General features: G+C 42.2%; 2 protein-coding genes across 6 annotated transcripts in view; both read right to left on the reverse strand.

The window, feature by feature from the left end:
• Positions 1–3413: 3413 nt before the first annotated feature.
• LOC311126067 (phosphatidylinositol-3-phosphate phosphatase MTMR1-like) lies at positions 3414–16715 on the reverse strand. Of its 2 annotated transcripts, XM_084200089.1 has the most exons (18): positions 16459–16715; positions 15518–15620; positions 15409–15435; positions 14730–14753; positions 13517–13592; positions 13139–13233; positions 12673–12780; positions 12342–12440; positions 12032–12115; positions 8179–8328; positions 7657–7845; positions 7311–7496; positions 7004–7162; positions 6301–6348; positions 6039–6131; positions 5762–5875; positions 5418–5594; positions 3414–5336 (listed from the first exon to the last, which is right to left on the reverse strand). In XM_084200089.1, exons 1-18 carry the CDS (start codon positions 16590–16592, stop codon positions 5163–5165), a joined length of 2040 nt encoding a protein of 679 aa, XP_084056215.1. In that variant the 5' UTR covers positions 16593–16715; the 3' UTR covers positions 3414–5162. The 2 variants fall into 2 exon arrangements, with proteins under 2 accessions (XP_084056215.1, XP_084056216.1); XM_084200090.1 differs by lacking the exons at positions 14730–14753; positions 15409–15435.
• Positions 16716–18098: 1383 nt separating this feature from the next.
• LOC311126068 (myotubularin-like) overlaps positions 18099–27803 on the reverse strand; it is a 63420-nt gene continuing 53715 nt past the window's right edge. For 2 of the 4 annotated variants that reach the window (XM_084200093.1, XM_084200091.1), the window contains exon 16: positions 18099–24769. In XM_084200093.1, the coding sequence (XP_084056219.1) occupies positions 24587–24769 (183 nt within the window). In that variant the 3' untranslated portion in view covers positions 18099–24586. The remainder of the gene's footprint in view (positions 24770–27803) is intronic. The other 2 variants (XM_084200094.1, XM_084200092.1) reach the window with 1 other exon arrangement.

Consider the following 27803-nt stretch of genomic DNA (forward strand, 5'->3'; position numbering starts at 1 on the left):
CTAACTAGTCTTTATACGTTGTATATCTGTTTTGTCTTATTGAGATAATGCCAGTGCTAGAGAAAGTGAAGTAAATGTGAAATCGAAGCCTAGTTGAACTTAACGTCTTGATATTGAAGTAACGTAGCGGTTGCGTTCCAGTCTACATTGCAGGCGTTGCATTGCATCAACCAATGGTTGCGTGCCATGTCAGCGAGTGCGTATTCGGGCATCAGATTGCTATATCAATCCGTGTTTAGCAGATATGGAACAGAATAAACAGATCTGGCATGCGTCTGCAATGTAGTCAGCATGGAACGCGCTCAGTGGTTCTATAGAGACTGGATATTTGTTTTGTAAGGCCATACATAGACTTCTGAAGTTCTTCAGATTGAGCTATTTGTTATATGAAATCATAGTTAGTTAATCTTAGGTCATTTGGGTAGTGTTTATACTAGGTGTTGCTTGTTGTTAGGAAAGGTTGGGGTCAATTACATTTCAATTCACTTTAGTTAATTCAAGAAGCGAATTCAAATTCCATGTCAAGAATTAAGAAAATCCTTCATAAAAAAATGGCACATTTCAATTCATGAATTTGAATTTAAAATCACTCCTTTGAATTGATTGATTTGAAATGGAATTGGCCCCAACCCTGATTAGGAGACTAGTGGGTGGAAAGTGAAGCTTGTAAATTGCGGCGTGAGCATATTTCTGTGTTTTTACTATTTAATTGTTGTATGAGCGTATTCCTTGATATTACGGTGTATCCTAACGATCTACACACTCGTTCCTAAGTATGTTTTTTATTCCAATGTTTTGCGTCTCTGCTCCCCCACTCTTTCTAAAGTAACGTTGTTTACTAGAGTGGCTTTTGTCTTAACTACTTAGCTCAACTTATCTAAATATTGTTTTAGATATAGCTTCCAAGTGACTTTTAGGGTGTGATTTGGGATGCACTCCCACTGGAACCTGCACCCTGTTCTGTTCGGCTCCCTTGTTGCCTTGGAAACGTAGCTCTAGAACCACTCCTTCTGTTCCAGCACTCTCCTTACCTGCGATTACTCTCCGCCTGTAACAACTGCACCAGGATCAGTTGTATTATCTTACTTATAATGGATAAGGTAAAGATTTAGGTTGGAGGAACTGTTGTTAACCCTTTGATAAATATGGACAGAATATTCCATCCTTTGTCAATCGTTCTTATTCATTCTAATCGTTGACATCTAAGGACCGTAGTATTCTGGAATAGAACACTGAGAACAATAGAACTGTCCAAAAATTCCACTCTACAAAGGGTTAACTGTGAGTAACTGGAGAACCGTAGTTAACTCTCCTCACCGGTCATCCAGATGCAGGTGTGCATTGCTAACCTCTCTCCTATGGCACTGCTGTCATACTGATGGTGCTTCTCTCTATGCCTTATAACCTGCTCGCTCGTGCTGGGTCCCGCAATACTAAACACACAGAACTAGAACCAATAGAATGGAATGTTCAATGAATAGAATGAATAGAATTCAGATTCTATTAGTGCTTTTCTCAGTGTTCTACACATGAAACAATGGTGTGGGAACTACCAACCAAATTGCAGTGGTTTGAGGGCCTGTGTCCATTCTATAAATTATATTTCTATGACTAAGAAACATCTCCCGTGACAGCTGTGTTTACACACTAAAAAACCTGAATGTTAAACGGATGTTTACCGAATGTACTCTTTCTAAATCAGTTGCGATAGCTCGTAGCAAAAATGTTCAGAAAAACCACCAAAGATGTACCATTGATGGATTTGAAGATTGGACGATATTGGATCTTGGTGTTGTGCTTTGGGTTGAATGTTTCACTCATTCACTGGTACTAAACAGAGTAGACGAAGACACCCCTTTAAAAATAAAATAAAAACGTTTTTTTTTAAAGATTGCAGGTCAGGTAGTTTTGGGCTCCAACAAAAATGATGAAAACACATAAGTGAAGACCTTCGATTCCGGACAAATTGAATGCTTACAAGTGTCTTCCTACATGCTAGTAACAGCACATAATCACATAAAAATCACAAAATAAAAATTACATAGAAATTCCTCACAAATATTCACTTTTTTTAAACACGGATTCATACTGTTAGAGCTAAGAATCCCCCACCCCCTATCCTTACAGACAAAGCTCGGTAGAAATGAGACAATTTGAAGAGCACAGAGTTGTGAGTGAGACTTGCCTGTGTGATGAGTACCATCCTGTGGTACTACGGTATACTATGGCGTACTATGGTTTGGAATGGTATTAAGGTGCCTCTTGGATGCAGTATGGGATGATTTGCCTGATTTGAAAATTAGAAGTGTTTAGAAGATGTAAAGATTGGTTTACAGTAGTATAAAAGCCTGTGAACTAGGAGCTGCTTCATGCCCAGTAGTTTGCAGTCCTAAGGCTTTGAGGTTGACCTTTGTTTATATGGTTTACGGTAACAGGGCACTAAGGTTACAGACATATCAGCAGTTGGATCTCCTTAAATCTTGGGTGCTCCTCTACTACACATGACGGTAACGGGCTATAACAGAACTGTACAGAAATAAAATGCATGTTTTTGGATACTTAGCTGTAGTCTTTGGAAGTTTTCCTCATTGGGTTATCATTGGGATGGCAGTCTGTATCATCTGCTCTTTTGCCAACTCCTTATGGCTTGAAAATGACAGCAATGGAGTTGGCAATAACAGATTTGGGACTGGAGTGTAGTTTGACCAGGAGTAGTGGTTGGTGAATGTGAGGCTATTTATACACTGCCAGTAACGTCTAGGATGAGAAAAAGAAGGATTGGACTGTTATGTCATAAGAGAAACCAGGAAGGAAGTATTCATAAGAGACGATAACAGTTCCAATCCAGTTCTATTCACAGCTGGCTATGTTCAAAAGTAGTTCACTAGTATCTAGGGAATATGGTGTTATTTCAGACACTTCAATTTGGTTTTGTGTGCAGATATACTTCTTGAAGATACTTGAATACACTGACATCAATGTCTCATCCTTCTTAATCCCATTCTAGTGTGAAGTCATCCAGTCGTTGCACTAGCGGTCACTCCAACCCAACTGACCAGTTAGAACACAGGGCTCTTATGACATCAATGTAAACTATGTATTCCGACTGTATTCACTTCAGATATGTACTAACAATATGGATTCTGCATGCACTGAATTCATGCCTGATTCACTAGTGCCTGTCAATTGAACTACACACATACCTATGCGTGCAAACACAGTCAACGAAGGGCCATAGATAATTCCTATTGAAGCTTTCTATACATCTATATTTCACTGCATTGCCAGTGAGCGAGACAGCATTGTGGAACGACGACATTCATACGATCAATCAATGAAACCCAATAAAATTAGAAAAGAAACCCCAAGACTGTTTTTCTTTTTTGTATCAGTGCAATGTATGACGTTTTTATTTTGCGATGAGCCGTGAAAATCATATTTAGCTAAATTGGTTTAGATTCATTTTGATCGCCCACAGAAGTACCAATGCATAATGCTTGAATATCTTAGACGACAGACACATGTAAAATAAACATGGTGAATGCTTAGTGTTATGAGTAAATAAACATCACATTTACCACAGACTCATTCAACGAAGGTGCAGCAGTGTTGAACATTTAAGCATGACATAGGAAACAGTTACACCGTTAACCACCATAATACAGCAGAAAACATACATAAAGGTCAAAGGTTAGTTAGGCTTAACCAATCAGTGAAAGGCATGTCAAACATTAGGCTAATCTTATTCAACCTTCCTTAATTAACCTTAGGGCTACTCAACAACAAGAGTCTTTGTATTCATGTTAGGTCATTGCGTAGGTATAGGGTCAACCAACGCAAAAACATACATACCTCTTTCCACTTACACATATGGGTATTTGATTCTATTGCCATTCAAATGATGAGCATTAAATCATATTTATCTTTTTTCCATAGGTGATAAAAGGATGGTCAGTATTGCAGCTTATTGGCTTAAAGTCCACGAAGGCCCTATGAGTTGAGAGAACATCGCCATTGACTACCATTACCATCTTGTTAGGCCTTAGAGTAAAAACAACAGTAGAAATTGTCAACCTAATACAAAAGCACTACTGGGTAAAAGGTTAAAACACAAAACAAAGGATTTGGCATCAGCAGAGTAGAAGAACATCGCAGGAAAGTCACATGGGGGTGGGGGAAACACATGGTTGAGTTTACACAGGCAGCCTAATTCTAAATAGTTTCTACTAATTCATCAGATCAGCTCTTTTGTCAATAACTGAGCAAAATATCAGAATTGGGCTGCCTGTGTAAACGCAGCCTATGACCAATAACAGTGTGGATAAGTAAAAAATACACATTGAATAGAAAGGCAAAGATTTTTTTTTTTTTTTTTTAAGAAACTGCACAGACTTTCAATGGAACGTGTTGATAGGAACACATGATACACAAAGGTAAACCTCCAGTCAGGGCACATTAAAAGGGACGGACAGGAAGAGGGGACACATTATATTACAAGGTACCAGTTATTGCACAGCTGGATCAGGTTAAGTAGTAGTAGCAGTAGTAGTAGTGAGAGAGTGAGACAGCTTATTTAGGTTGTGTCCCAAATGTCACCCTACATAGTGTACAACTTTTGATCAGGGTAAATAGGGTACCATTTGGGACGCGTCCTTAATGATCAAGTTGATAACATGCTTACTCGAATGTGTTAGTTTAAAAAAAGTGCACTTGATATTTCATATTTCTACACATCGTCTATGAATTATATTTAACATATTTATAATATTGGAAACTGTTGTCAATGGCAAAGTGTTTAATACTTTTGGTAGGTAGAAATATGTTAGTTCAATCTATTCATATTTACATATTCTATGTTAGACAAAATACGCACAAAATACTATGGTGCTTTCTTTCTCTCAATACTTTTTCAACAATTTCATTACCCCATTTATTTTCTCTTATTTAAATACAAAAAAATTATGAAACTTTGACAACTGTGTACCTATTTTCTCAAGTAAAACTCTTCCTAGTTCTTTATGATAAAAACACTTGATTTGAAAAACTGATTCAGGAATACGAAGACGAACAAACAAGTGATTACATGTCTGTGTCCAGTTCTGTGTTGGGTACTGCATTCAGGTGTGTGTGTGTATCAGACGGTGGTGTGTGTGTGTACTGTATTAGACAATGGTGTGTAGGGGCGTGCCCCCGCTGTGTGAGGGTGATGATGTGTGTTCTGATGAAGAAGAGAGAGAGCCGCGTGATGAAGATGCTTCTCTCTCCAACTCCTCTACCTTCCTCTGTAACTCTGCTCTCAGGAACAACAACTCCTTCAGGTTCTGGTGCACCGGCATCTGATGGGGAGAGATGAATAGTTAGAAAGTTTCCTTCCTTCAAAAAAACACACTACCACCCCCTCCACAACCCACCCCTACCTGTGGCCTCATACGGGGGTTCCATCGTACGTAGTACCCGGTCCACAGCTCCAGGTGTCTGACGCTAGCTAGAGGGTACAAGACGTGGTGCTCATAGTCCACATAGAACGGGTTGGTGAAGTCCTCTGGTTGACTGTTGATATAGGACCATAGAGAAACTGTCTTAGTCTGGACTTCCTGTTGAGAAGAAGAAGAACAACAACAACAAGAGAAAGAGACAGACAGGCACGAGTTAATCAACATTCCCCACAAAGCTTTACAGTAAGAGACCAGATGAGAACTTTAACTCATTGTGACTAGGTGACCCAGCCTCCCACCCCCGTCAGTAAAGAAATGGTCCGTACCTTGGCCACTCTCTCCTGTTCGCTGTTGTAGAGGAACGTACCAAACAGACAACTATAGAGGTGGTCCAGAATGGTTATCAGGAACAACTCATTAAACTCAAACGCTGCAGGGAACTAGGAACAAATAAAGACACAGTGTAACTACACAATTACATGTGTGTGTGTCAGGGAAATCTCAACAGATGTGTGTGTCAGGGAAATCTCAACAGATGTGTGTGTCAGGGAAATCTCAACAGATGTGTGTGTGTGTGTGTGCGTGTAGCAGGTTGGCACTCACCTGTCTATTTATCTGCCAGACACAGTCTATAAACTGGATAAAGAGAGGCGATCTCTCTGAGTTGGCATGGTTATCATCCCCATGACCCACACGCTGAAAAACATACAGGTTATTATACACAGGAACACACACACACAAAGAGCCACAAAATACACAGGAAACCATATAAACACACAGGTTATTATACACAGGAACACACGCACACAAAGAGCCACCTGTATAAAAACAAACACAGGAAACCATATAAACACACAATCCTCACCGCGGCAAACTTGTGTCCGAAGCTGATCCACTCCTTCTCCAGCAGCACCTGAGGAGACACAGCTCTCGTACTTTACAGAACCCGATGACAGAGACCAAACCTCCCTTCCCCCCCAAGGCCGGTTTATACTTTGTCTAACGACATGTCTGTAGACAATTAGGATGCGACAAGTGTCGCTGGTCAAAACAACATGTCATTTAATGTCTGTAGATCGTTGCTGCGACTGTCGCAGACATATAAAAAAAGTTCAACTTTAACCCTGTCGCAGCGTCAGTTGTCATGGTTACCAGCAACAAAGCATTGCAAGGCAAGTTATAATGATCTTGTGATTTTTCTTCCTGTAATAATGAATAAAAAGTAGCTCAAGTTAAGACGTTGACAGCTAGGCTCTGGTCATTATTAGCTAGCTAAGAAACTAACCAAAACATTGTTTAGAAAGTTGCTTTTGGTTGCCTGGCTTGCTAGATTAAAATTGAATTTAGTTAGTAAAACAGTTTATTAGTGTTAAAATACAGCAGGTATGCTATTTGGACCACCAGGCTGTTGATGACGTTTGTGTGTTTATACTTTTCATAATGACAAGGACAATGTTGATGTCGGACGACAATAGAATGTTCAAGCTGTCACTGCGACAACTGGTATACAGACAGCCTTTACCCCTTCTCTTCCTCCCTCCTTCCCTCCATCCATCCATCCTACCCACCTGGAATCCCCTCAGGGTGCGGTAGTGGCTGTCCAACATCAGCATGGCCAGAGAGGTGAGCTGAGCCGTCCGGTCCCACCCATCACTACAGTGGACCATCACAGAGGTCTTACCAGACTCCAGCCTGTCAGCTATGCGCACCGCACCCGCCAGGAGCAGCTAGGGGGAGATTTAGTGACAGTGAGACAGATCTATGGTAGGGTAGACCACCTCCTTGTGTATACGTGTGTGTGTGGTTGTGTGTGTGTGCGCAAAATAGAGAGACAAACACAGAGACAGAGAGACACAGAGATAGAGTCCTCCTTACCCGTATATACTCTAGCCAGTGTGTCTGGTCGACTGCAGAGTGCCAGTGAGCCTCATCTATAGTAGGGTACACCACTTCTTTTAGTTTTCTCAGTGACTCTCTCATCACGTGGATGTTGGGGATCTCAAGGAAGTTGAGTTCTACATTTGGATAGAAACTCTCACTCTCATAACCACCATCCTTAGCCTGGGAGAGAGGGAGGGAGAGGGTGAGGGATGGCCGCAAGGAGGGAGGGGTGGAAGGGAAATAAGTAGAGCGTGAAAAAGGAGACGGTGAAAGCAGTTTACCATCAATTTGCGGTCACCTTAAAACACAGCGATGTAGCTACTTGATGTGACAACTATACCTTATTGTTGTCTGCCACGCTGCTCTGCCGGGCGTCGAAGATGGTGAGTTTGTGAGACTGAGCGTTGGCATCCATGATGGTCTGGAGGTATCGCTCGTCCTCCTTACAGCGCCGGTCAGAGGGGCCGACTAAAGGCTGACTGCTACGGACTATAGTGGCCTGGCTCTCCGGGTGGATCCATGATAACACCTAGAGCAGAGAGAGAGAGAGGCAGAGAGAGAGAGAGAGGGTGGGGTGAGTTAGCTTACCACTACAGACTATAGTGGTCTGGCTCTCCGGGTGGATCCATGATAACACCTAGAACAGAGAGAGAGAGAGAGAGAGAGAGAGAGGCAGAGAGAGAGAGAGAGAGAGGGTGGGGTGAGTTAGCTTACCACTACAGACTATAGTGGTCTGGCTCTCCAGGTGGATCCATGATAACATCTAGCGGGGGTTTAAGTACCATCCTCACTGATTTAGCCTGGTAACTTTGGAGGTAACTTCCCCTGTAATTTTCCCAGAGAGAGAGAGAGAGATACGTACCGGTATACGGTGCCTAGCCCTAAAGGACACCACCCGTTTGAGGTCGTCGTCCTTGATGCTGCTGGGGATGACGACCAGGGCAGGGTAGGTGTCACACACCTCATAACTACTGTTCATCTTACTGATGGTCCAACTCTCGTTGGGGAGACCCTGGAGAGAGGAGGAATACAAGCACTGCTAAATGTAGTGAAGAACAGTTCATTTTTTTTCAGTTCATATAAGTTAGTCTTACATGAAACACTTCAAAGACTTCAAGAATCAATGCACATTAACCTCAAAAGGATTGTGGGAGAGAGGATGAATCAGAGTAAGGCTTTCTACACACCTGCTGAACTACCCCAGTATACAGAACTAGAGGGAGATGAGGGAGTAGGAGTGATAAACTATCTAGACACTTGCAAATCTTGCACATTTCACAGATATAAACCTTTTGGTCTTGAGTGAAACTACAACTTTGCCTTATCTAAGTGAACATGTCTATTATCTAATATTCAGTACATACAGTTGAAGTCGGAAGTTAACATACACCTTAGCCAAATATATTTAAACTCAGTTTTTCACAATTCCTGACATTTAATCCTAGTAAAAATTCCCTGTTTTAGGTCAGTTAGGATCACCACTTTATTTTAAGAATGTGAAATGTCTGAATAATAGTAGAGAGAATGATTTATTTCAGCTTTTATTTCTGTCATCACATTCCCAGTGGGTCAGAAGTTTACATACACTCAATTAGTATTTGGTAGCATTGCCTTTAAATTGTTTAACTTGGGTCAAACGTTTTGGGTAGTCTTCCACAAGTTTCCCACAATAAGTTGGGTGAATTTTGGCCCATTCCTCCTGACAGAGCTGGTGTAACTGAGTCAGGTTTGTAGGCCTCCTAGCTCGCACACGCTTTTTCAGTTCTGCCCACAAAATGTTCTATACCTTGACTTTGTTGTCCTTAAGCCATTTTGCCACAACTTTGGAAGTATGCTTGGGGTCATTGTCCATTTTAAGACCCATTTACGACCAAGCTTTAACTTCCTGACTGATGTCTTGAGATGTTGCTTCAATATAACCACACAATTTCCCTTCCTCATGATGCCATCTATTTTGTGACGTGCACAAGTCCTTCCTGCAGAAAAGCACCCCCACAGCATGATGCTGCCACCCCCGTGCTTCACGGTTGGGATGGTGTTCTTTGGCTTGCAAGTTTCCCCCTTTTTCCTCCAAACATAACGATGGTCATTATGGCCAAACAGTTCTATTTTTGTTTCATCAGACCAGAGGATATTTCTCAAAAAAGTACGATCTTTGTCCCCATGTGCAGTTGCAAACCGTAGTCTGGCTTTTTTATGGCGGATTTGGAGCAGTGGCTTCTTCCTTGCTGAGCGGCCTTTCAGGTTATGTCGATATAGGACTTGTTTTACTGTGGATATAGATACAGTGGGGAGAACAAGTATTTGATACACTGCCGATTTTGCAGGTTTTCCTACTTACAAAGCATGTAGAGGTCTGTCATTTTTTCATAGGTACACTTCAACTGTGAGAGACAGAATCTAAAACAAAAATCCAGAAAATCACATTGTATGATTTTTCTATTGCATGACATAAGTATTTGATAAAGCAGAACTTAATATTTGGTACAGAAACCTTTGTTTGCAATTACAGAGATCATACGTTTCCTGTAGGTCTTGACCAGGTTTGCACACACTGCAGCAGGGATTTTGGCCCACTCCTCCATACAGACCTTCTCCAGATCCTTCAGGTTTCGGGGCTGTCGCTGGGCAATACGGACTTTCAGCTCCCTCCAAAGATTTTCTATTGGGTTCAGGTCTGGAGACTGGCTAGGCCACTCCAGGACCTTGAGATGCTTCTTACGGAGCCACTCCTTAGTTGCCCTGGCTGTGTGTTTCGGGTCGTTGTCATGCTGGTAGACTCAGCCACGACCCATCTTCAATGCTCTTACTGAGGGAAGGAGGTTGTTGGCCAAGATCTCACGATACATGGCCCCATCCATCTTCCCCTCAATACGGTGCAGTCGTCCTGTCCCCTTTGCAGAAAAGCATCCCCAAAGAATGAAGTTTCCACCTCCATGCTTCACAGTTGGGATGGTGTTCTTGGGGTTGTACTCATCCTTCTTCTTCCTCCAAACACGGCGAGTGGAGTTTAGACCAAAAAGCTCTATTTTTGTCTCATCAGACCACATGACCTTCTCCCATTCCTCCTCTGGATCATCCAGATGGTCATTGGCAAACTTCAGAAGGGCCTGTACATGCGCTGGCTTGAGCAGGGGGACCTTGTGTGCGCTGCAGGATTTTAATCCATGACGGTGTAGTGTGTTACTAATGGTTTTCTTTGAGACTGTGGTCCCAGCTCTCTACAGATAATAATATAATAATAATAAGCCATTTAGCAGACGCTTTTATCCAAAGCGACTTAGTCATGTGTGCATACATTTTTGTGTATGGGTGGTCCCGGGGATCGAACCCACTACCCTGGCGTTACAAGCGCCGTGCTCTACCAGCTGAGCTTCATTGACCAGGTCCTGCCGTGTAGTTCTGGGCTGATCCCTCACCTTCCTCATGATCATTGATGCCCCACGAGGTGAGATCTTGCATGGAGCCCCAGACCGAGGGTGATTGACCGTCATCTTGAACTTCTTCCATTTTCTAATAATTGCGCCAACAGTTGTTGCCTTCTCACCAAGCTGCTTGCCTATTGTCCTGTAGCCTATCCCAGCCTTGTGCAGGTCTACAATTTTATCCCTGATGTCCTTACACAGCTCTCTGGTCTTGGCCATTGTGGAGAGGTTGGAGTCTGTTTGATTGAGTGTGTGGACAGGTGTCTTTTATACAGGTACCGAGTTCAAACAGGTGCAGTTAATACAGGTAATGAGTGGAGAACAGGAGGGCTTCTTAAAGAAAAACTAACAGGTCTGTGAGAGCCGGAATTCTTACTGGTTGGTAGGTGATCAAATACTTATGTCATGCAATAAAATGCAAATTAATTACTTAAAAATCATACAATGTGATTTTCTGGATTTTTGTTTTAGATTCCGTCTCTCACAGTTGAAGTGTACCTATGATAAAAATTACAGACCTCTACATGCTTTGTAAGAAGGAAAACCTGCAAATATCGGCAGTGTATCAAATACTTGTTCTCCCCACTGTACTTTTGTACCCGTTTCCTCCAGCATCTTCACAAGGTCCTTTGCTGTTGTTCTGGGATTGATTTGCACTTTTCGCACCAAAGTACGCTCATCTCTAAGAGACAGAACGAGTCTCCTTCCCGAGCGGTATGACAGCTGCGTGGTCCCATGGTGTTTATACTTGCGTACTATTGTTTGTACAGATGAACGTGGTACCTTCAGGCGTTTGGAAATTGCTCCCAAGGATGAACCAGACCATTTTTTTTTCTGAGGTCTTGGCTGATTTCTTTGGATTTTCCCATGATGTCAAGCAAAGAGGCACTGAGTTTGAAGGTAAGCCTTGAAATACATCCACAGGTACACCTCCAATTGACTCAAATGATGTCAATTAGCCTATCAGAAGCTTCTAAAGCCATGACATAATTTTCTGGAATTTTCCAAGCTGTTTAAAGGCACAGTTAACTTAGTATATGTAAACTTCTGACCCACTGGAATTGTGATACAGTGAATTATAAGTTAAATTATCTGTCTGTAAACAATTGTTGGAAAAATTACTTGTGTCATGCACAAAGTAGATGTCCTAACCGACTTGCCAAAACTATAGTTTGTTAACAATACATTTGTGGAGTGGTTGAAAACGAGTTTAATGACTCCAACCTAAGTGTATGTAAACTTCCGACTTCAACTGTATTTACAATCTAAAGTTCTCATTTCCGTGGTTACCTGTCTCTTGTACTCAGCAATGGGGTCATACACCTTCCACCCATCCACAGGAAACTCCTCCTTATACAGGAAGGCAAACAGGGGCTGCAATGGGATAGGCCAGGGAGAGTGAGTGACAGGTCTCTCAACCAATCAACAAGCAAGGATTCTAAGACCCCACTCCATGTTATGATCCCCCCTCTTGAGTGATAGTTTTCCGAACAAACCAACATGCAAGGATTCTATATACATTCTAATTAAGAGCCTGCCCCATTTTGAGTGACATCCCTGCACCTATTAGGCTGCTAGGAGAGTGATTGACATGTCTCACCAGGTCATTTGATAGGGGGAAGGTGTGTTTGGCTAGAACCTCCACTATCTCTGGTTGGCTGGCATCCTCCTTATAGGCAAACCTGGGACTACGCATGTCCTGATGGAGAGAGAGAGGGAGAGAGGTTTTATTACAAATTGATAACTGACAGGACAATTTGCACAATCCATAATATCCTTACATAAAACGTTATGTATACTGATGCTATACATTATGTATTTGAGTAGCAAGTGCAATGTAACTCTTTCACCCTATCTCCATACTCCTAGTGTTCTCTCCATGACTCTGAACACTGATGGTCTTTAGGGTTAGGGTGCGTGTGTTGACCTACCTTACAGACTATCTCCATGCCCCGTGTGTTCTCTCCATGACTCTGAACACTGATGGTCTCTAGACGGCTGATGGCTCCCAGGTTCACATCCATGATGAACGGAGTATCCTGGGAATCAGACAGAAATGGGAGGGGAATGGGATGGGGATTAGACGGAAATGGGATGGGGATTAGACGGAAATGGGACAGGAATGGTACGAGAATCAGACGGGAATAGGATGGGGAACTTTACATATAAAAATAAATAAAAAGTTGGGTAAACAAACAAGGGTCAAGCTTGAAATGTGTGTGTGTGTGTGTGTGTGTGTGTGTGTCTCTGTGTGTGTCTCTGTGTGTGTCTCTGTGTGTGTCTCTGTGTGTGTCTCTGTGTGTGTGTGTGTGTGTGTGTCTGTGTGTGTGTGTGTGTCTGTGTGTCTGTGTCTGTGTGTCTGTGTGTCTGTGTGTCTGTGTGTGTCTGTGCTCTTACCCTCTCCAGACTGATAAAGTATAGTTTATAGTTGGTGCTGGTGAGGGTTCCGGTCACCAAGCCCGTGAAGGGACAGATGTACATCACATCCTTGGCTGAGGGGACAAACAAACCAATAAAGAAACAACAGTGTTGAAACAGTGTTTAGTGGAAGAACAGGAAACAGTGTGATGTTGCTCTTCAAGTGAAACAAATTAGGAATGCAAGTCTAAAACATGTCAACAACTACAGCTGCTGTCGTACTAGGCTAAAGAAAAGAGAGAGAGGAAAACAGAAAAGGAGAGAAAACTGGAAAATAAGTCAAATGGAGACAAAGATCTGGACAGAGAGAGGGGGGGATGGATTCGAGAGCGAGACCGAGACAGTAGTACTACTAACCCACAGCCTTGATGGTCTCTCCCGGTACCAGCGGAACCTCATCCATCTGGACCTGCTTGCTTCCGTCTCTTGGAGCCTAGAACATAGAACAATAGAACCACAATAAGGAACAGTCAGAACCATCTCAGAGATCTAGAACTCTTTAAACAGAACCTCTGGTCCTAAGCAGAACCATTTCTCACTGTCACTACACAGAGCTGCAAGCCGAAGCGAGGGGGAGGCACTGGGAGAGTGAAAAAAAGTGAAAGAGGGATCAGAGAGATAGGGAAAAGAAAGGGGGAGATTGACAGAGGTATAGACAAGGGAGAAGGGGCAGCATGAAAGAAGGAACAGACATAAGGCCCTATGTGGCTCAAGCGTGAATCGTGGGTTTGATTCCCGCTTGGGCCACCCACACGTAAAATGTCTGCACAGTCATGTAAGTCGCTTTGGATAAAATCTTATACTAAATGGCATATATTATAAGGGGCAGGAGAGCGGGATGGAAGAGAGAGACTTGCCAAAGCATTGGGGGGAAGCTCAGAGTCACTGTTGCCCTGGTAAATATGTCCCCCTTCCATAGAGTCCTTAACCAGGGAGAGGCATGGTAACCATGGAAGCAGAGAGGACAATAGGAAGAGTTAATTCTGTTACAGTTGCAAGTTATCTTGAGTGTGAAGGAGGAGAGAGAACTAGAGAGAATTAGAGAGAGAACTAGAGAGAATTAGAGAGAGAACGTGAGAGAGAACTAGAGAGAAAGAGAGCGAGAATGCAGGAGAGGCAGAAGAGTTTAATTAAAAGGTAATGTCTCCTCTCCAGAGACAGGAGATGAGGCGTGTGTGGGTGGCTGAGCTTTGTAGGGAAATTCAAAGTTAGAATCAGTAGAGTTCTAACAGGAAGTGAAGGGAGCAAAGCTACACAACATTGTAGACAGGACACAGTAACACCTTGAAGTCTGTAGACCGCAGTATCTGTAGCCTTGAAAGTAATAGATACACAGACAAAGTCAAAACAGCATGGCGGCTCCTACAAACTACTACACAGCCCATATAGAATTAGCTGAAAACTTCAGACATCCATAGAAAGAGTAGTAGGTCATCACGAAGAAAAAACGTTTTTCTACATAGCTCTGTACTCCACACACTCCTTGACAGGTTGTCAAGTAGTAAGATAGTCGATTAATATTAAAATGGGTTTTTGGCAGGTGGAAGCAGCAACAGTCTTTAAATCTTACCCTCAGAACAGGCCTCTTGGACACCTGTGGGTTACAGACAACAACCACACACACACACACACACACACACAGATAAGCCTAGTGGACGCTAACATCACCAGTAGGTAAAGCTGCAACAGGCGGCGAGAGAAGCATTGACACACTGAATACAAAACCTCTAAACCTCAGACTGTAATACGATGCTTTAGGGACTTGGTCCCCCCTAGCACTACACAGCTGATTCAAATAACCAACTCATCATCAAGCTTTGATTATTTGAATCAGCTGTGCAGTGCTGGGGCAAAAACCTAAACGTGCACCCGGCGGGGCAGGACTGAGTTTGGGAAACCCTGGTTAGAATGGACTGGAATGACTGGCATGACTGAGTCAGTTGCTGTAGAAGAAGAAGAATGACTGGCATGACTGAGTCAGTTGATGTAGAAGGAGAAAGAGGACTGGCATGACTGAGTCAGTTGATGTAGAAGAAGAAGGAGGACTGGCATGACTGAGTCAGTTGCTGTAGAAGAAGAAGGAGGACTGGCATGACTGAGTCAGTTGAAGTAGAAGAAGAATGACTGGCATGACGGAGTCAGTTGATGTAGAAGAAGAGAGCAAAAGACTACCCAAATCCCTCTACGCAGGTACATGATGTGTGTAAGCAAACACAGACACTGCTGCTGCTATGGTTAATTAACCTTACCCTTGGGAGATCTGTCCTCCTCCAAACCTGTCAGTCAGAAAACACAACTGTGTGATGAGTGTGTCTAAACCTGTTATTGTGTGTGTGTGCGCACGCATATGTGTCCCACCTTGCAGTCTCCGGATGCAGTGTCTGGGGGTACAGATGATATCTGGCTGGAGATGGTGGCTGCGATCAGCTGCTTACACCACTCTACATGAGAACCTGTCGGACTGGAGGAGGGATGGGAGGAGGGACAGTGACAGAGACATGGGGGATATACAGAAAGTGAGGAGGAGGAAGAGAGAGAGAGCCATGAGGGGGAGGGGAAGAGACAGAGTTCAAAGGAGAGAGGGAACACAGATATGAAAACAGCGAGACAGACAGAGGAAGGGGGCCAGAGGGTTCAAGGGAGAGACAGAGGTTTACTATCAGCTGTAAATCATTAGGCTATTGGAGAGATACCATAGACATAGGCTAGACAGTCAGACACAGTAGCAGGTTGCGTCACAATAAATAAGCCTGTCTGCAACATTCTGGGCTAAAATAGGTCGCGGTTAGGCTGATTCCTGCTGGGCAAAGACACTGCTTTATAACTGAGGCGTGTTCACTTGGCACAGATCCCTACGCGCCCATCTGGCGCGCTCATTGCTGAATGCCGAAATACACATGAGACACAGTAGGCTACTACAGATTAATGTAATGCTTTGTTTCACGGGACAATAATCGAATGCATGTTGCAGAACAATGTAACGCTTTGAAAATGAAAACGTTAAACTGTCGCTTTCTCGTTGAAAATTACACTAACAACAAGATATGTCAAACAAGTCCCTAAATGCATGCAGGCAGGAAAGAGCAAGTAGCTTTTCTACAACGATTTCCACGACACCGCCCAACAGCAAATGCACAAATAGCATAACATTGTAACATATGGCAAGCAATTGTCTAGCCTGCAGCCTACGAAAGAGATATTCGCTCTTCTATGCGCGACACTGCCCAGTGTAAATTATCCTAACACTGTAGCTAGTAACATTGTAACAGTTGTGTACCGATAACGAAATAACATATCACCTGTCCAATGTCTCCAAGCTATCCTGTTTCGATCCAGAGGTGGCAAGCGTCCGAGGCTTGTTGTTTCGATTCGCTACTCCCGGCTGCGCAGTGCTATCTCCACCGGCAACTCCTCCAAAAAACTGCTTGTCCATTTTCCCTCTCCACTCAACCCCGTTTCCTTCCCGTTAGATGATGGATCAAATCTGCTTCCTTTCCGATTGTCAACAGATCTGGGTCGCCGGCGACGTGTTTAAGAATGTGTTAGCTTCCCTTAGCTATTAGCTCACAGCACGAGACAGAATACGGCTGTTCGCTAGCTGCCAGGTCTGATTGTGTTAACTGATAAAGAAGGCTTGTGTGTTTATTTACTACTAGGACGCAGAAGTCGAGCGCTTGAACATACCCTCCCCACGCGAACCACTAAGATTACCCAAAATGCATTTGAGCTAGAGGCTCACATCCTCAACCAGTTTCAGCATCAAAAACCATTAGATTGAGGATGTATGAACTGTTGTAGGCCTACTTCCCATAAAATAGGTATGGTTATTACATTGTTAGTGCGCCTGCAAATGTAGGTCACAAGAGGTACATGTAACTGCCAAAATAAAGGAAACACTTGAGTAAATGAGGGATACAACGTATATTGAAAGCAGGTGGTTCCACACAGATGTGGTTCCTGAGTTAATTAAGCAATTAACATCCCATCATGCTTAGGGTCGTGCATAAAAATGCCCAGTTGCCAATTGTTTTGGCTACCATGGCTAGAAGAAGAGATCTCAGTGACTTTGAAAGAGGGGTCTCAAAGGAGCATAGGGGGTTTAAAGTGTGTGTCGGTCTCAGGCACCAGATCTCAACCCAATTGAGATTAGAAAAGCAGTCAGTAAATGGTGTGACCAGCATTTGCCTCATGCAGCGCGACACATCTCCTTCGCATAGAGTTGATCAGGCTGTTGATTGTGGCCTGTAGAATGTTGTCCCACTCCTATTCAATGGCTGTGCAAAGTTGCTGGATATTGGCGGGAACTGGAACACGCTGTCATACACGTCGATCCAGAGAATCCCAAACATGCTCAATGGGAAACATGTCTGGTGAGTATGCAGGCCATAAAAAAACTGGGACATTTTCAGCTTCCAGGAATTGTGTACATATCCTTGCGACATGGGGCCGTGCATTATCATGCTGAAACATGAGGTGATGGCGGCGGATGAATGGCATGACAATGGGCCTCTGGATCTCCTCTTATGGTAGAGAAATTAACATTGAATTATCTGGCAACAGCTCTGGTGGACATTCCTGCAGTCAGCATGCCAATTGCACACTCGCTTATAAACTTGAGAAATCTGTGGCATTGTGTTGTGTGACACAACTGCACATTTTAGTGGCCTTTTATTGTCACCCAGCACAAGGTGCAACTGTGTAATGATCATGCTGTTTAATCAGCTTCTTGATATGCCACACCTGTCAGGTGGATGGATGATCTTGGCAAAGGAGAAATACTCACTAGCAGGGGTGTAAACAAATGTGATTTTTTTTGGTTGTTGAAAAATAAGCTTTTTGTACATATGGAACATTTCTGGGATCTTTTATTTCAGCTTATGAAACATGGGACCAACACTTTACACAGTGCTGGAAAAAGTAACCAATTGTCATACTTGAGTTAAAGTAAAATATACTTTAATAGAAAATGACAAGTAAACGTGAAAGTCACCCAGTGAAATACTTCTTGAGTAAAAGTCTAAAAGTATTTGGTTTTAAATATTCTTATGTATCAAAAGTAAAACTATAAAAAAAATGCCAAGAGTGTGCAAAGCTGTCAAGGCAAAGGGTGGCTATTTGAAGAATCTCAAATCTCAAATATTTTGTTTTGTTTAACACTTTTTTTGATTACTACATGATTCCATATGTGTTATTTCATAGTTTTGATGTCTTCACTATTATTCGACAATGTAGAAAATAGTACAAATAAAGAAAAACCCTTGAATGAGTAGGTGTGTCCAAACTTTTGACTGGTAGAGTATATTCCAAGGAGACGTGAACTATAGCCTGCTGGTTAAATGTAGGGCTGAGATATGCTATGAAGGGACAAGGTCAGTTTAGGGCTGAGATATCCTATGAAGGGACAAGGTCAATTTAGCCCTGAGATATCCTATGAAGGGACAAGGTCTGAATATCCACATTTTGTTATGTTACAGCCTTATTCTAAAATGGATTACATTGTTTTTTCCCCTCATCAATCTACACAATACCCCATAATTACAAAAAAAACAAGTTATTAGAAATGGTTGCAATTGTATATAAAAAAAAAAAACTGGAAATATCACATTTACATAAGTATTCAGACCTTTTACCCAGTACTTTGTTGAAGCACCTTTGGCAGCGATTACAGCCTCGAGTCTTCTTGGGTATGACGCTACAAGCTTGGCACACCTGTATTTGGGGAGTTTCTCCCATTCTTCTCTGCAGATCCTCTCAAGCTCGGTCATGTTGGATGGGCAGCGTCACTGCACAGCTATTTTCAGGTCTCTCCAGAGATGTTTGATCGGGTTCAAGTCCGGGCTCTGGCTGGGTGTTGTCTTGGCTGTGTGCTTAGGGTCGTTGTCCTGTTGGAAGGTGAACCTTCACCCCAGTCTGAGGTCCTGAGTGCTCTGGAGCAGGTTTTCATCAAAGATCTCTGTACTTTGCACCGTTCACCTTTCCCTCGATCCTGACTAGTCTCCCAGTCCCTGCCGCTGAAAAACATCCCCACAGCATGATGCTGCCACCACAATGCTTCACCGTAGGGATAGTGCCAGGTTTCCTCCAGATGTGACGTTTGGCATTCAGGCCAAAGAGTTCAATCTTGGTTTCATCAGACCAGAGAATCTTGTTTCTCATGGTCTGAGAGTCCTTTAGGTGCCTTTTGGCAAACTCCAATTGAATTTACCACAGGTGGACTCCAATGAAGTTGTAGAAACATATCAATGGAAACAAGATGCACCTGAGTCTCTTAGCAAAGAGTCTGAATACTTATGTAAATAAGTTCTGTTTTTTATTTTTAATTGTGCTAAAATTTCAAAAGTTATTCTGTTTATATTTAGGGCTGAGATATCCTATGAAGGGACAAGGTCAGTTTAGGGCTGAGATATCCTATGAAGGGACAACGTCAGTTTAGGGCTGAGATATCCTATGAAGGGACAAGGTCAGTTTAGGGCTGAGATATCCTATGAAGGGACAAGGTCTGAATATCCACAATCTTCACATGAGCAGACATTACATAAAGAGATTTTCCTCATTTCAAAATGACCTGAATAAATAAAGGACAATAAAGACACATTACGACCACAAGAATATGAATGAAAGAAACAACCCAAATCAACATGTTTTTAAAAAGTGAGAAATCTTTAAATTAATTTAACCAGCATTATTTACACAACAACCAACAGTGGTGCACTCATACATGAGAGGAGCAGTACAGCCTGGATCCCACATCTGTATGTGTCGTCTTGCCAAAACTCCCATGTAGCCTGGGTGCCAGTATGTTTATGCTCGCCCTGACATGAACAGAGCAGACAAAGACTGGTAAGTAAGCCTTGTCCATGCCAGACAGGCCCATAGCCTGTCTCCTGTTTCTGTAGCGTGAGGCAGCTTGATGTACAAGTACAGCACCTGAACAGTACGCCCCCTGAAACAGACTGGCACCCAGGCTAACTCCTATGGTCATGAGGAGTTGGCAAGAAGTCACAAACTGATCTGGGACGCCAGGCTAGGGAAGTAAGTAGGCTATAATATGACAGAAATCCCTTTAGACTAGATATCCCTACGTTAAGGTAGACTACATGAAGAAAATAAACAAAATCACTAGCGACAGTTGGCACCCTATTCTCTAGTCAAAATAAGTGCACTATATTGGCAGTAATAGGGTGACATTTGGAACACAGTCCTTTATCAGTGCTCAATTCCTCTAGGGCTGGAATTCAGTCAAACTCGGCATGCTGATGTTTATGGCAGTGTCTTTGTTTACAAACTAATTTCTATGCATAGACTTCTCATTGTGGAAAATGGAAGCATCCATTTGTGATGTGTGGGATACTTCCTTGTGGTAGTAGTAAGTTATTACCGCTGTTCAGGGATTATATTTGACCTTAGGGGGTAAAAGAGCTACTGCATAAAATACCGCAATGAGTTTGATTGAAGGCAGAGGCTGCAGATCAGACTTTTCTGGACCCCTCTTCCCGACAGCTAAAAGGTCCCGATGCTTCTGCGCATGTACGGGATTCTCTACTTTCCGCACAGTTTCTGCTCTACACACACGTAGAGAACCGCCCTTCACATTTTTTGTGTCAATCGTGAATTATAATTCTTCCAAGTTTTACGGATGAAACGTCCATGCAGCATCTGCATACCAACCATTTGATCTCAGTTTCATGGGGATAGGCATTTAGAGCATCATCATTACACTATGCTACTATATTATTCAGTGCTGTTATGTAGAATGCTATCATTGTGTTTTTGCAGACACTGATTCAGCTTTGATCTAACCTTATTAAAAGAGCACCATTCGCCAGAGTAGCCTGTTCCCTACGAGTAGAGCAGAGACTGTGCGTAAAGTAGAGAATCCCACACAATAGCAGAAGCTTCGGGACCTTTAGCTGTCCAGAAGAGGGGTCCAGAAAAGTTGGATCCTCAGCCACTCAATCGATTGAATCACGACCCTATTTACACAATCACAGGACTCAAAGGAACTGAATCAATTCCCGACTGAATCAAATCTCCCATAATTCATGATTCACTGTCCTCTGTTAGAAAAAATAAATCCTAAAATGCAACAAAAAAAAAACTACATTAAATTCTAAACTCATTTATGTAACAAGAAATCCACAAATTATTAACCAACCATTCAAAGAAACAAATAACATTTGTCCTACTACTTTCCTTTTTATAAAACGTGTCAAATTTGACACTAAATAAAATAATATTTTACAACAATAACTTTAACAGTAAAATAAGTTTTGTTTGAGGTAATTACATCATAGTTACTGTACTTGTATAAAGAAAACAAAATAGATTTGTCTTTCAATCTTTTGCCTAAAAACACAACCAACAAACCAAAAATGATTTTGCTTTGTTGATCATTTTTCTCTCAGCTTCGTTTGAAACCTTTTCACCTCATTGAGGCCGAAGTCTTCCGAAGTGACGCATTCTGGGGTGGCATTAGGGAGCGAAAAGGGAGTACCTGAAAGGTTTAAATAACAAGAGCCCTCAGTTTTACCCCATCATCATCATCACCATCTTTCAATAGATGTTGTTCAGCTACAAGCCCTCTAAGTTCTCTCTGTATGGTCTTTCCATATCCAGTGGTGACTGTTTTCAACAAGCGTTATCCTACCCAGAAGGACCATACATACATACATACATACTGTATCAACCAACAGGATCCTTTGTTCCCTCTGACACAACCAATCGGGTGCCTTCTTTACCCTTCCACAACCAATCGGAATCCATCATTCCCCTGCCACAACCAATTGGGTGCTTCCTTTCTTCTACCATAACCAATCAGGTGCTATCTTTCCCTTTACCCCTCGCCACAGATGCCGACCACAGAGGAACAAAGACAGTTATAGTTTGGGTACATACAAAACGTCCACCTGAGGTTGAACTTCAGATGGTCAAAGGCACAGAACTGGACCCGACCAGCGTTCTCCAGAACATTGGATCTGCCCTGTAAAGATTAACTAAACGATTCCGGACTTTTCCCACCAATCTGATCTGAAACTCTTATTCTGAGAATACTTTGTACACCTTATCGTGGTCCCTTGAAACGTTCTTAACAATTCTGGACTTCCACCGATCTGATCCCACCTCTGGTCATTGCTCGTCAAAATAACTTCTCCTGTCCACAGCTTTTCTTTGTGTCAGTACAATGGATTATTTCTGAGACTACTCTGTGGGAGTCCAAAACCATTTTGCTACGTGGACTGGGATCAAGTGGGTCGATGGCAAATGTTTCCGTTTATGCCAAGAGGAGTTTGACCGTTTTTTAAGGTGACAGGTTCTAAAAGGTTCTGAAGTTTGAAGTTGGCAAAATGAGAGTTGGGTTGAGGCAGAACCAGGGGACTGGGATCACTGGTCACTATTATTGGACTGACTGAGTGGACCTAGCCTGGTGCCAAAACGGTTTGTGCTGTCTTACCAACTCCTAAGGTCATTGTAATGCATGACAAAGACCATATGAGTCACTTTAATAATGTTCACATACTGCTTTACTCATTTCATATGTATATACTGTATTCTATTCTACTGTATTTTAGTAAATACCACTCCAACATTGTTCATCCTAATATTTCAATATTTCTTAATTCCATTCTTTTTACTTTTAGATTTGTGTGTATTGTTGTGAATTGTTAGATGCTACTGCACTGTTGGTGCTAGGAACACAAGCATTTCTCTACACCCGCAATAACATCTGCTAAACATGTGTACACGACCAATAAAATGTGATTTGATTCGGCAAGACAGTACAAATCAGATCTGGGACAGGGTTAGATAAGATACCTCACAGAACCTCTCATAGGAACCAATACAACAGACCACGATAAGATACCTCACAGAACCTCTCATAGGAACCAATACAACAGACCACGATAAGATACCTCACAGAACCTCTCATAGGAACCAATACAACTGACCACGATAAGATACCTCACAGAACCTCTCATAGGAACCAATACAACTGACCACGATAAGATACCTCACAGAACCTCTCATAGGAACCAATACAACTGACCGTGTGTCCCGTCTCTCCATAGACCTTCTCCAGTACAATAGAGGGATACTTGGGCCCTCCTGTAGCTCAGTTGGTAGAGCATGGCGCTTGCAACGCAAGGGTTGTGGGTTCGATTCCCACGGGGGGGGGGGGGGGGGGGCAGTATGAAAAATTTATGCACTCACTAACTGTAAGTCGCTCTGGATAAGAGCGTCTGCTAAATGACTAAAATGTAAATGTAATACTTGGTCTACTGAACATCAGACTGGAGTACAATCAACCCCTGATAAATGCTACAATTTGGGGCTGTTATGAACAGAATTAAAAATAACTGATTTATAGGATTTCTGTGGTTATGAATGCATGCAGTAAACTGGAAGATGCAGATATTCAGAGCACTTATAAAATAATGTATGTGAGTTGGGACTGGGGAACTGCAGTGGACTCGGTTTGCACTTACCCAACTGCGCACTTATCAAGAGTCGACTGTAGTTACTCAAGCTTCCTGTCCAAACTTAACTGAATGACTGGACTGGTATTGCCTATGTTGGGACATAGGTACACAATGACTGAAGGGAAACCATCACATACACTTCCTAGTCACATGTTCATTCCTCTCTCCCTCTTTCCAGTCTGTTTGTCATAACAGTGCCCTTTTTCTGGTCATGGAGAGGAGCACAGTGTATTCACCCCAAGAGGATCAGGGGCTACGATCCCATTCTCTACCCTTCTGCCGAAGTGTGCGCTCATACACGCCCCCTCATGGATTTAACAGGAAGGGACTGGTGTGAGGAATATGGTGGAAACTCCATCCAGCCATGCTTGCACCAAATACAATGCATAAGCACGATGGGGCGTGACTGAATGCACACTTCTTGGTAAAGGGTAGAGAATTGGAATGCAGCCGGTGAGTTTTAACCCTTTACACTCAACCTTTAGTATTGTTTATCTACAAACATTTTTGTTTTATTTCGTATTAAGGCTTCTCTGTTTTTGTGAGAGAAAAAACTAACATTCTATAAAAGTTGTGAAAAGGCTGTACTGTGACATGTTGCATAATCACCATGGTTACATCTATTCCATGTTATTTATTGACTACATTATGACTTACTAACGCTATGTACAAAAAAACTACTGCCTGTATCTGTGTAAGGGTCAAATCCATTTCAATTTCAGGAAGTGAATTTTTAGGAAGTGAATTGAAATTCTGAAATCCTGCAGAACTGAAAAATCCTCATTGGGAAAAAATGTCACTTTTCAACTCTCAAATTTGAAACTTCAATTAATCTCCTATGATTCACTAACTTAACTGACATGTAATCAACCCCAACCCTGGAGAATGCACATACACACGTGTGTTGTATACGTCAGACTGTGTGTGTGTGTGTGTGTGATGACCCCACTCAGAAGGGGGTGTGCAAGTGTGTGATGTGCTGCGTGGGAGAGGCCGCGTTGGGGGTGGAGCTATTTGATAGGTGGGAGGAGTTAGGGGAGGAGTCAGAGAGCTGCAGTTCCTCTAGTTTCTTCAGGTATTCATCTCTCAGGGCTAACAGCTCTATGTAACGCTGCTCCACTGGACTCTGCTGCTGTAGGGTAGAGTAGGATAGTGTAGAGTAGGATAGAGTCAGATAGTGTAGAATATAAATAACAACCACCACCACCAGGGGGAGGCAGAGAGAGGGATGAGACCAGGGAAGGGGGGAAAGGGAGAGGAAGCGAAGGGGTGAGAGGATGGGGAGCAGGACAAGGAGGGGAGAGAGGGAGAAAAAAAAAAAACTGTTAATTATATGCAAACAACGCAAACAGATAAGCATATAAACAATCACAAAGAGGTACAGAGGCACAAGAGACACACAGGGAAAACATGAATATTCATTATCGATGTCTAGAGTGTTTTAAATGGGAGCAGCAAGCTGGTCTGATGCCAACACACAATACTGTTTGTTTATTAGGATCCCCAGTAGCTTTTTCCAAAGCAGCAGCTATTCTTCCTGGGGTCCACAAAAAACACACAAGTAACCAAACACTGATAGACAAGGACTGTCACACAAATTAAAAATAGAACGATATACAAATATAAAAATAATACAACCAATAAAATTATGTTGCATGAGATGTTTAATCTTTTTATTTTTTTAAGGAAATGTTGCTGTTTGCTTGAGTAATTGGAGATGGAAGGGAGTTCCATGCGATCACGGCTCTGTATAATACTGTGCGTTGCCGTGAATTTGTTTTGGACTTGGGGATTGTGAAGAGATCCCTGGTGGCATGTCTTGTGGGGTATGGATGAATGTCTGAGCTGAATGTTATTTGATTATGCAGACAATCTGGAATTGTCATTATAGTAATGCTTCTCATAACTAGAAGAGAAGCAGTTAATCTCTCATAAACCCTCAACCAGGAAAGACTATCATGCATGTTGTTGATAGTTCTGTATGTGCAGTTAAGGCCAAGGCGTGCTGCTTTGTTTTGAGCCAGCTGCAGCTTTGCTAGGTCTTTCTTTGCTGCTTTGTTTTGAGCCAGCTGCAGCTTTGCTAGGTCTTTCTTTGCTGCTTTGTTTTGAGCCAGCTGCAGCTTTGCTAGGTCTTTCTTTGCTGCTTTGTTTTGAGCCAGCTGCAGCTTTGCTAGGTCTTTCTTTGCTGCTTTGTTTTGAGCCAGCTGCAGCTTTGCTAGGTCTTTCTTTGCTGCACTTGACCCTATTACCGGACAGTAATGAAGATGGGACAAGACCAGAGCCTGAACAAGTAGTACAGTTGATGTGTCAAAAACACAGACCATCTTTTAAAAACAGACATACCATGATAACGGACCATCCAATGTTACTCCTAGGAGTTCAGCTTCCTCAACTCTTTCAATCGTCACACCCTTTTAAACTCCAGAGAATGGTTTGAACCAAATACAATTTATTTTAGTTTTAGATGCATTTAAGACCAGTTTATTATTACAATCACCCATTCTGATACTGACTAACTCCTTATTTAGAATTTCAGTGAGTTCACTGGCTTTGGGTGCTGACCAGGATTTCCGTTAGCCGTCAATTACCGGCTTTAAGCCAATAAAAAGAAAAAAAGAAAAGCAGATAAAACTGTTGCTGGCCAAAATGACCGGGAGATAAAAAAAAAGAAACACTTTATTCATTGATGGAAATACCAGTCGACTGAAATACATTTTACCGTCATGCTTGTTGGTCTATAGGTTAATTTGCATAATTTAGTGGAATTAAATTGGCCCGAGTGTATTTTTGTTAGTCATCATGTATCTTATTTATCCAACACAACTATCACACGCGCACAGCATACAGAGCCTATTTTGAGCGTGATTTCTCCCGCTGCTTCTCAACCTGAGCTGCTGGAGTAAAACGTGCTTTTATAAGCTCATTCGTTGTGCAACAATTCTAAAACGCAATCACGTGTTAAAAACAGTTTTAGTGCACGATTTAAAAAGAGCTACTATTTTTATTTCTCAACTGGAACGCGCCCCCCATTCACCACTCAAGTGCAGGCAACAGGTTATCAGCGAGTCACCCACCACGTAACAATGTGCGCAGGAGGCAGTATGCATTTTGAAAACACACTTAAATTGTTTGAAACCGGAAAATTTCATATTCATTTTATGAGGCATGTCTTGCCTTGATTTAAAGTAGCCTATAGGCGAAATCCGACCATGGAAACGTGGAGGCAATTATTTTATGAAGACTCCATAGGCTGCGCGTGAGTTTCAAGTTTGGGGAAGCTTACAATTTATCCTACTATTTCAATATCACTTACAATTTATCCTACAGTTTCAATAACAACGTTTCCATTTCTCAAAATCATTGTCATGTGGTTAATCATAGAAATCTGAATTAAAATGATAAAAATCCAAAAAAGTTAAAAGTCAACTAATGCGAGATCACCAGCATCTGCCATATGGACACATTGATACAGCGTGATCCATTGGCGGCTTAAGAAAGGAGCGCATGGAACTAACTCACAGCCTATAGGCAGCAAGCAGTAGGCCTATAACTTCCATTGCTCTTTCACAACGATGATTGGGGACTATCGAGAGGGGGAGATTGTTGGAAAGATTTTTCAAATGGCTCACTGTGAGGAACTAGAGTTTTAATATAATATCATTCTCAACGGATGTAAAAAACTTTCCTTCATTTCCACGCAGCAGGCCAGGTACTTCTGTGTGTGCTCAGGTGCCCGTGTTCCCTCTATCATCAGGACAGAGAAACCAGACATGCTCATTGCTCACATTGAGCACTCCAAACAAAAGACAATGAAAACATTTACAAATCTCTGATGGTTATGAAAAAACCCAAAACTTGTTTCACACAAGTGTAACAGGTTTTGAACTCTGAAAACAACGTTTCCACTCCGAGAATGAGAACACTAAATAACTAATACATGCATTAACAGAAATTAATGTAACCAAATGAGAGGGATTAACAGTACATTTACTACAGCTGACATACAGTGCATTCGGAAAGTATTCAGAGCCCTCGACTTTTTCAAAATGTTATGTTACAGCCTTATTCTAATTTTGTATTTTTTTTTTATCCTCATCAATCCACACAGTACCCCGTAATGACAAAGCGAATACAGGTAATTTTTTTTTTGTAAATGTATTACAAAT

This window comes from Coregonus lavaretus (genome assembly GCF_964263955.1).
Source record: "Coregonus lavaretus genome assembly, contig: HAP1_SCAFFOLD_731, whole genome shotgun sequence".
In the NCBI taxonomy this organism is placed as follows: Eukaryota; Metazoa; Chordata; class Actinopteri; order Salmoniformes; family Salmonidae; genus Coregonus; species Coregonus lavaretus.

What these genes read in the sequence shown, in the direction of transcription:
- LOC311126067 (XM_084200089.1), bottom strand. Translation starts at nt 16,592, where the DNA reads ATGGACAAGCAGTTTTTTGGAGGAGTTGCCGGTGGAGATAGCACTGCG. An exon ending in TTGCTGAGTACAAGAGACAG is followed by an intron (nt 8,329 to 12,031) that starts GTAACCACGGAA and finishes TCCTCTCTCCAG; the next exon opens with GGTCTCCCCAACGAGAGTTG. An exon ending in TCTGGCAGATAAATAGACAG is followed by an intron (nt 5,876 to 6,038) that starts GTGAGTGCCAAC and finishes ATTTGTTCCTAG; the next exon opens with TTCCCTGCAGCGTTTGAGTT.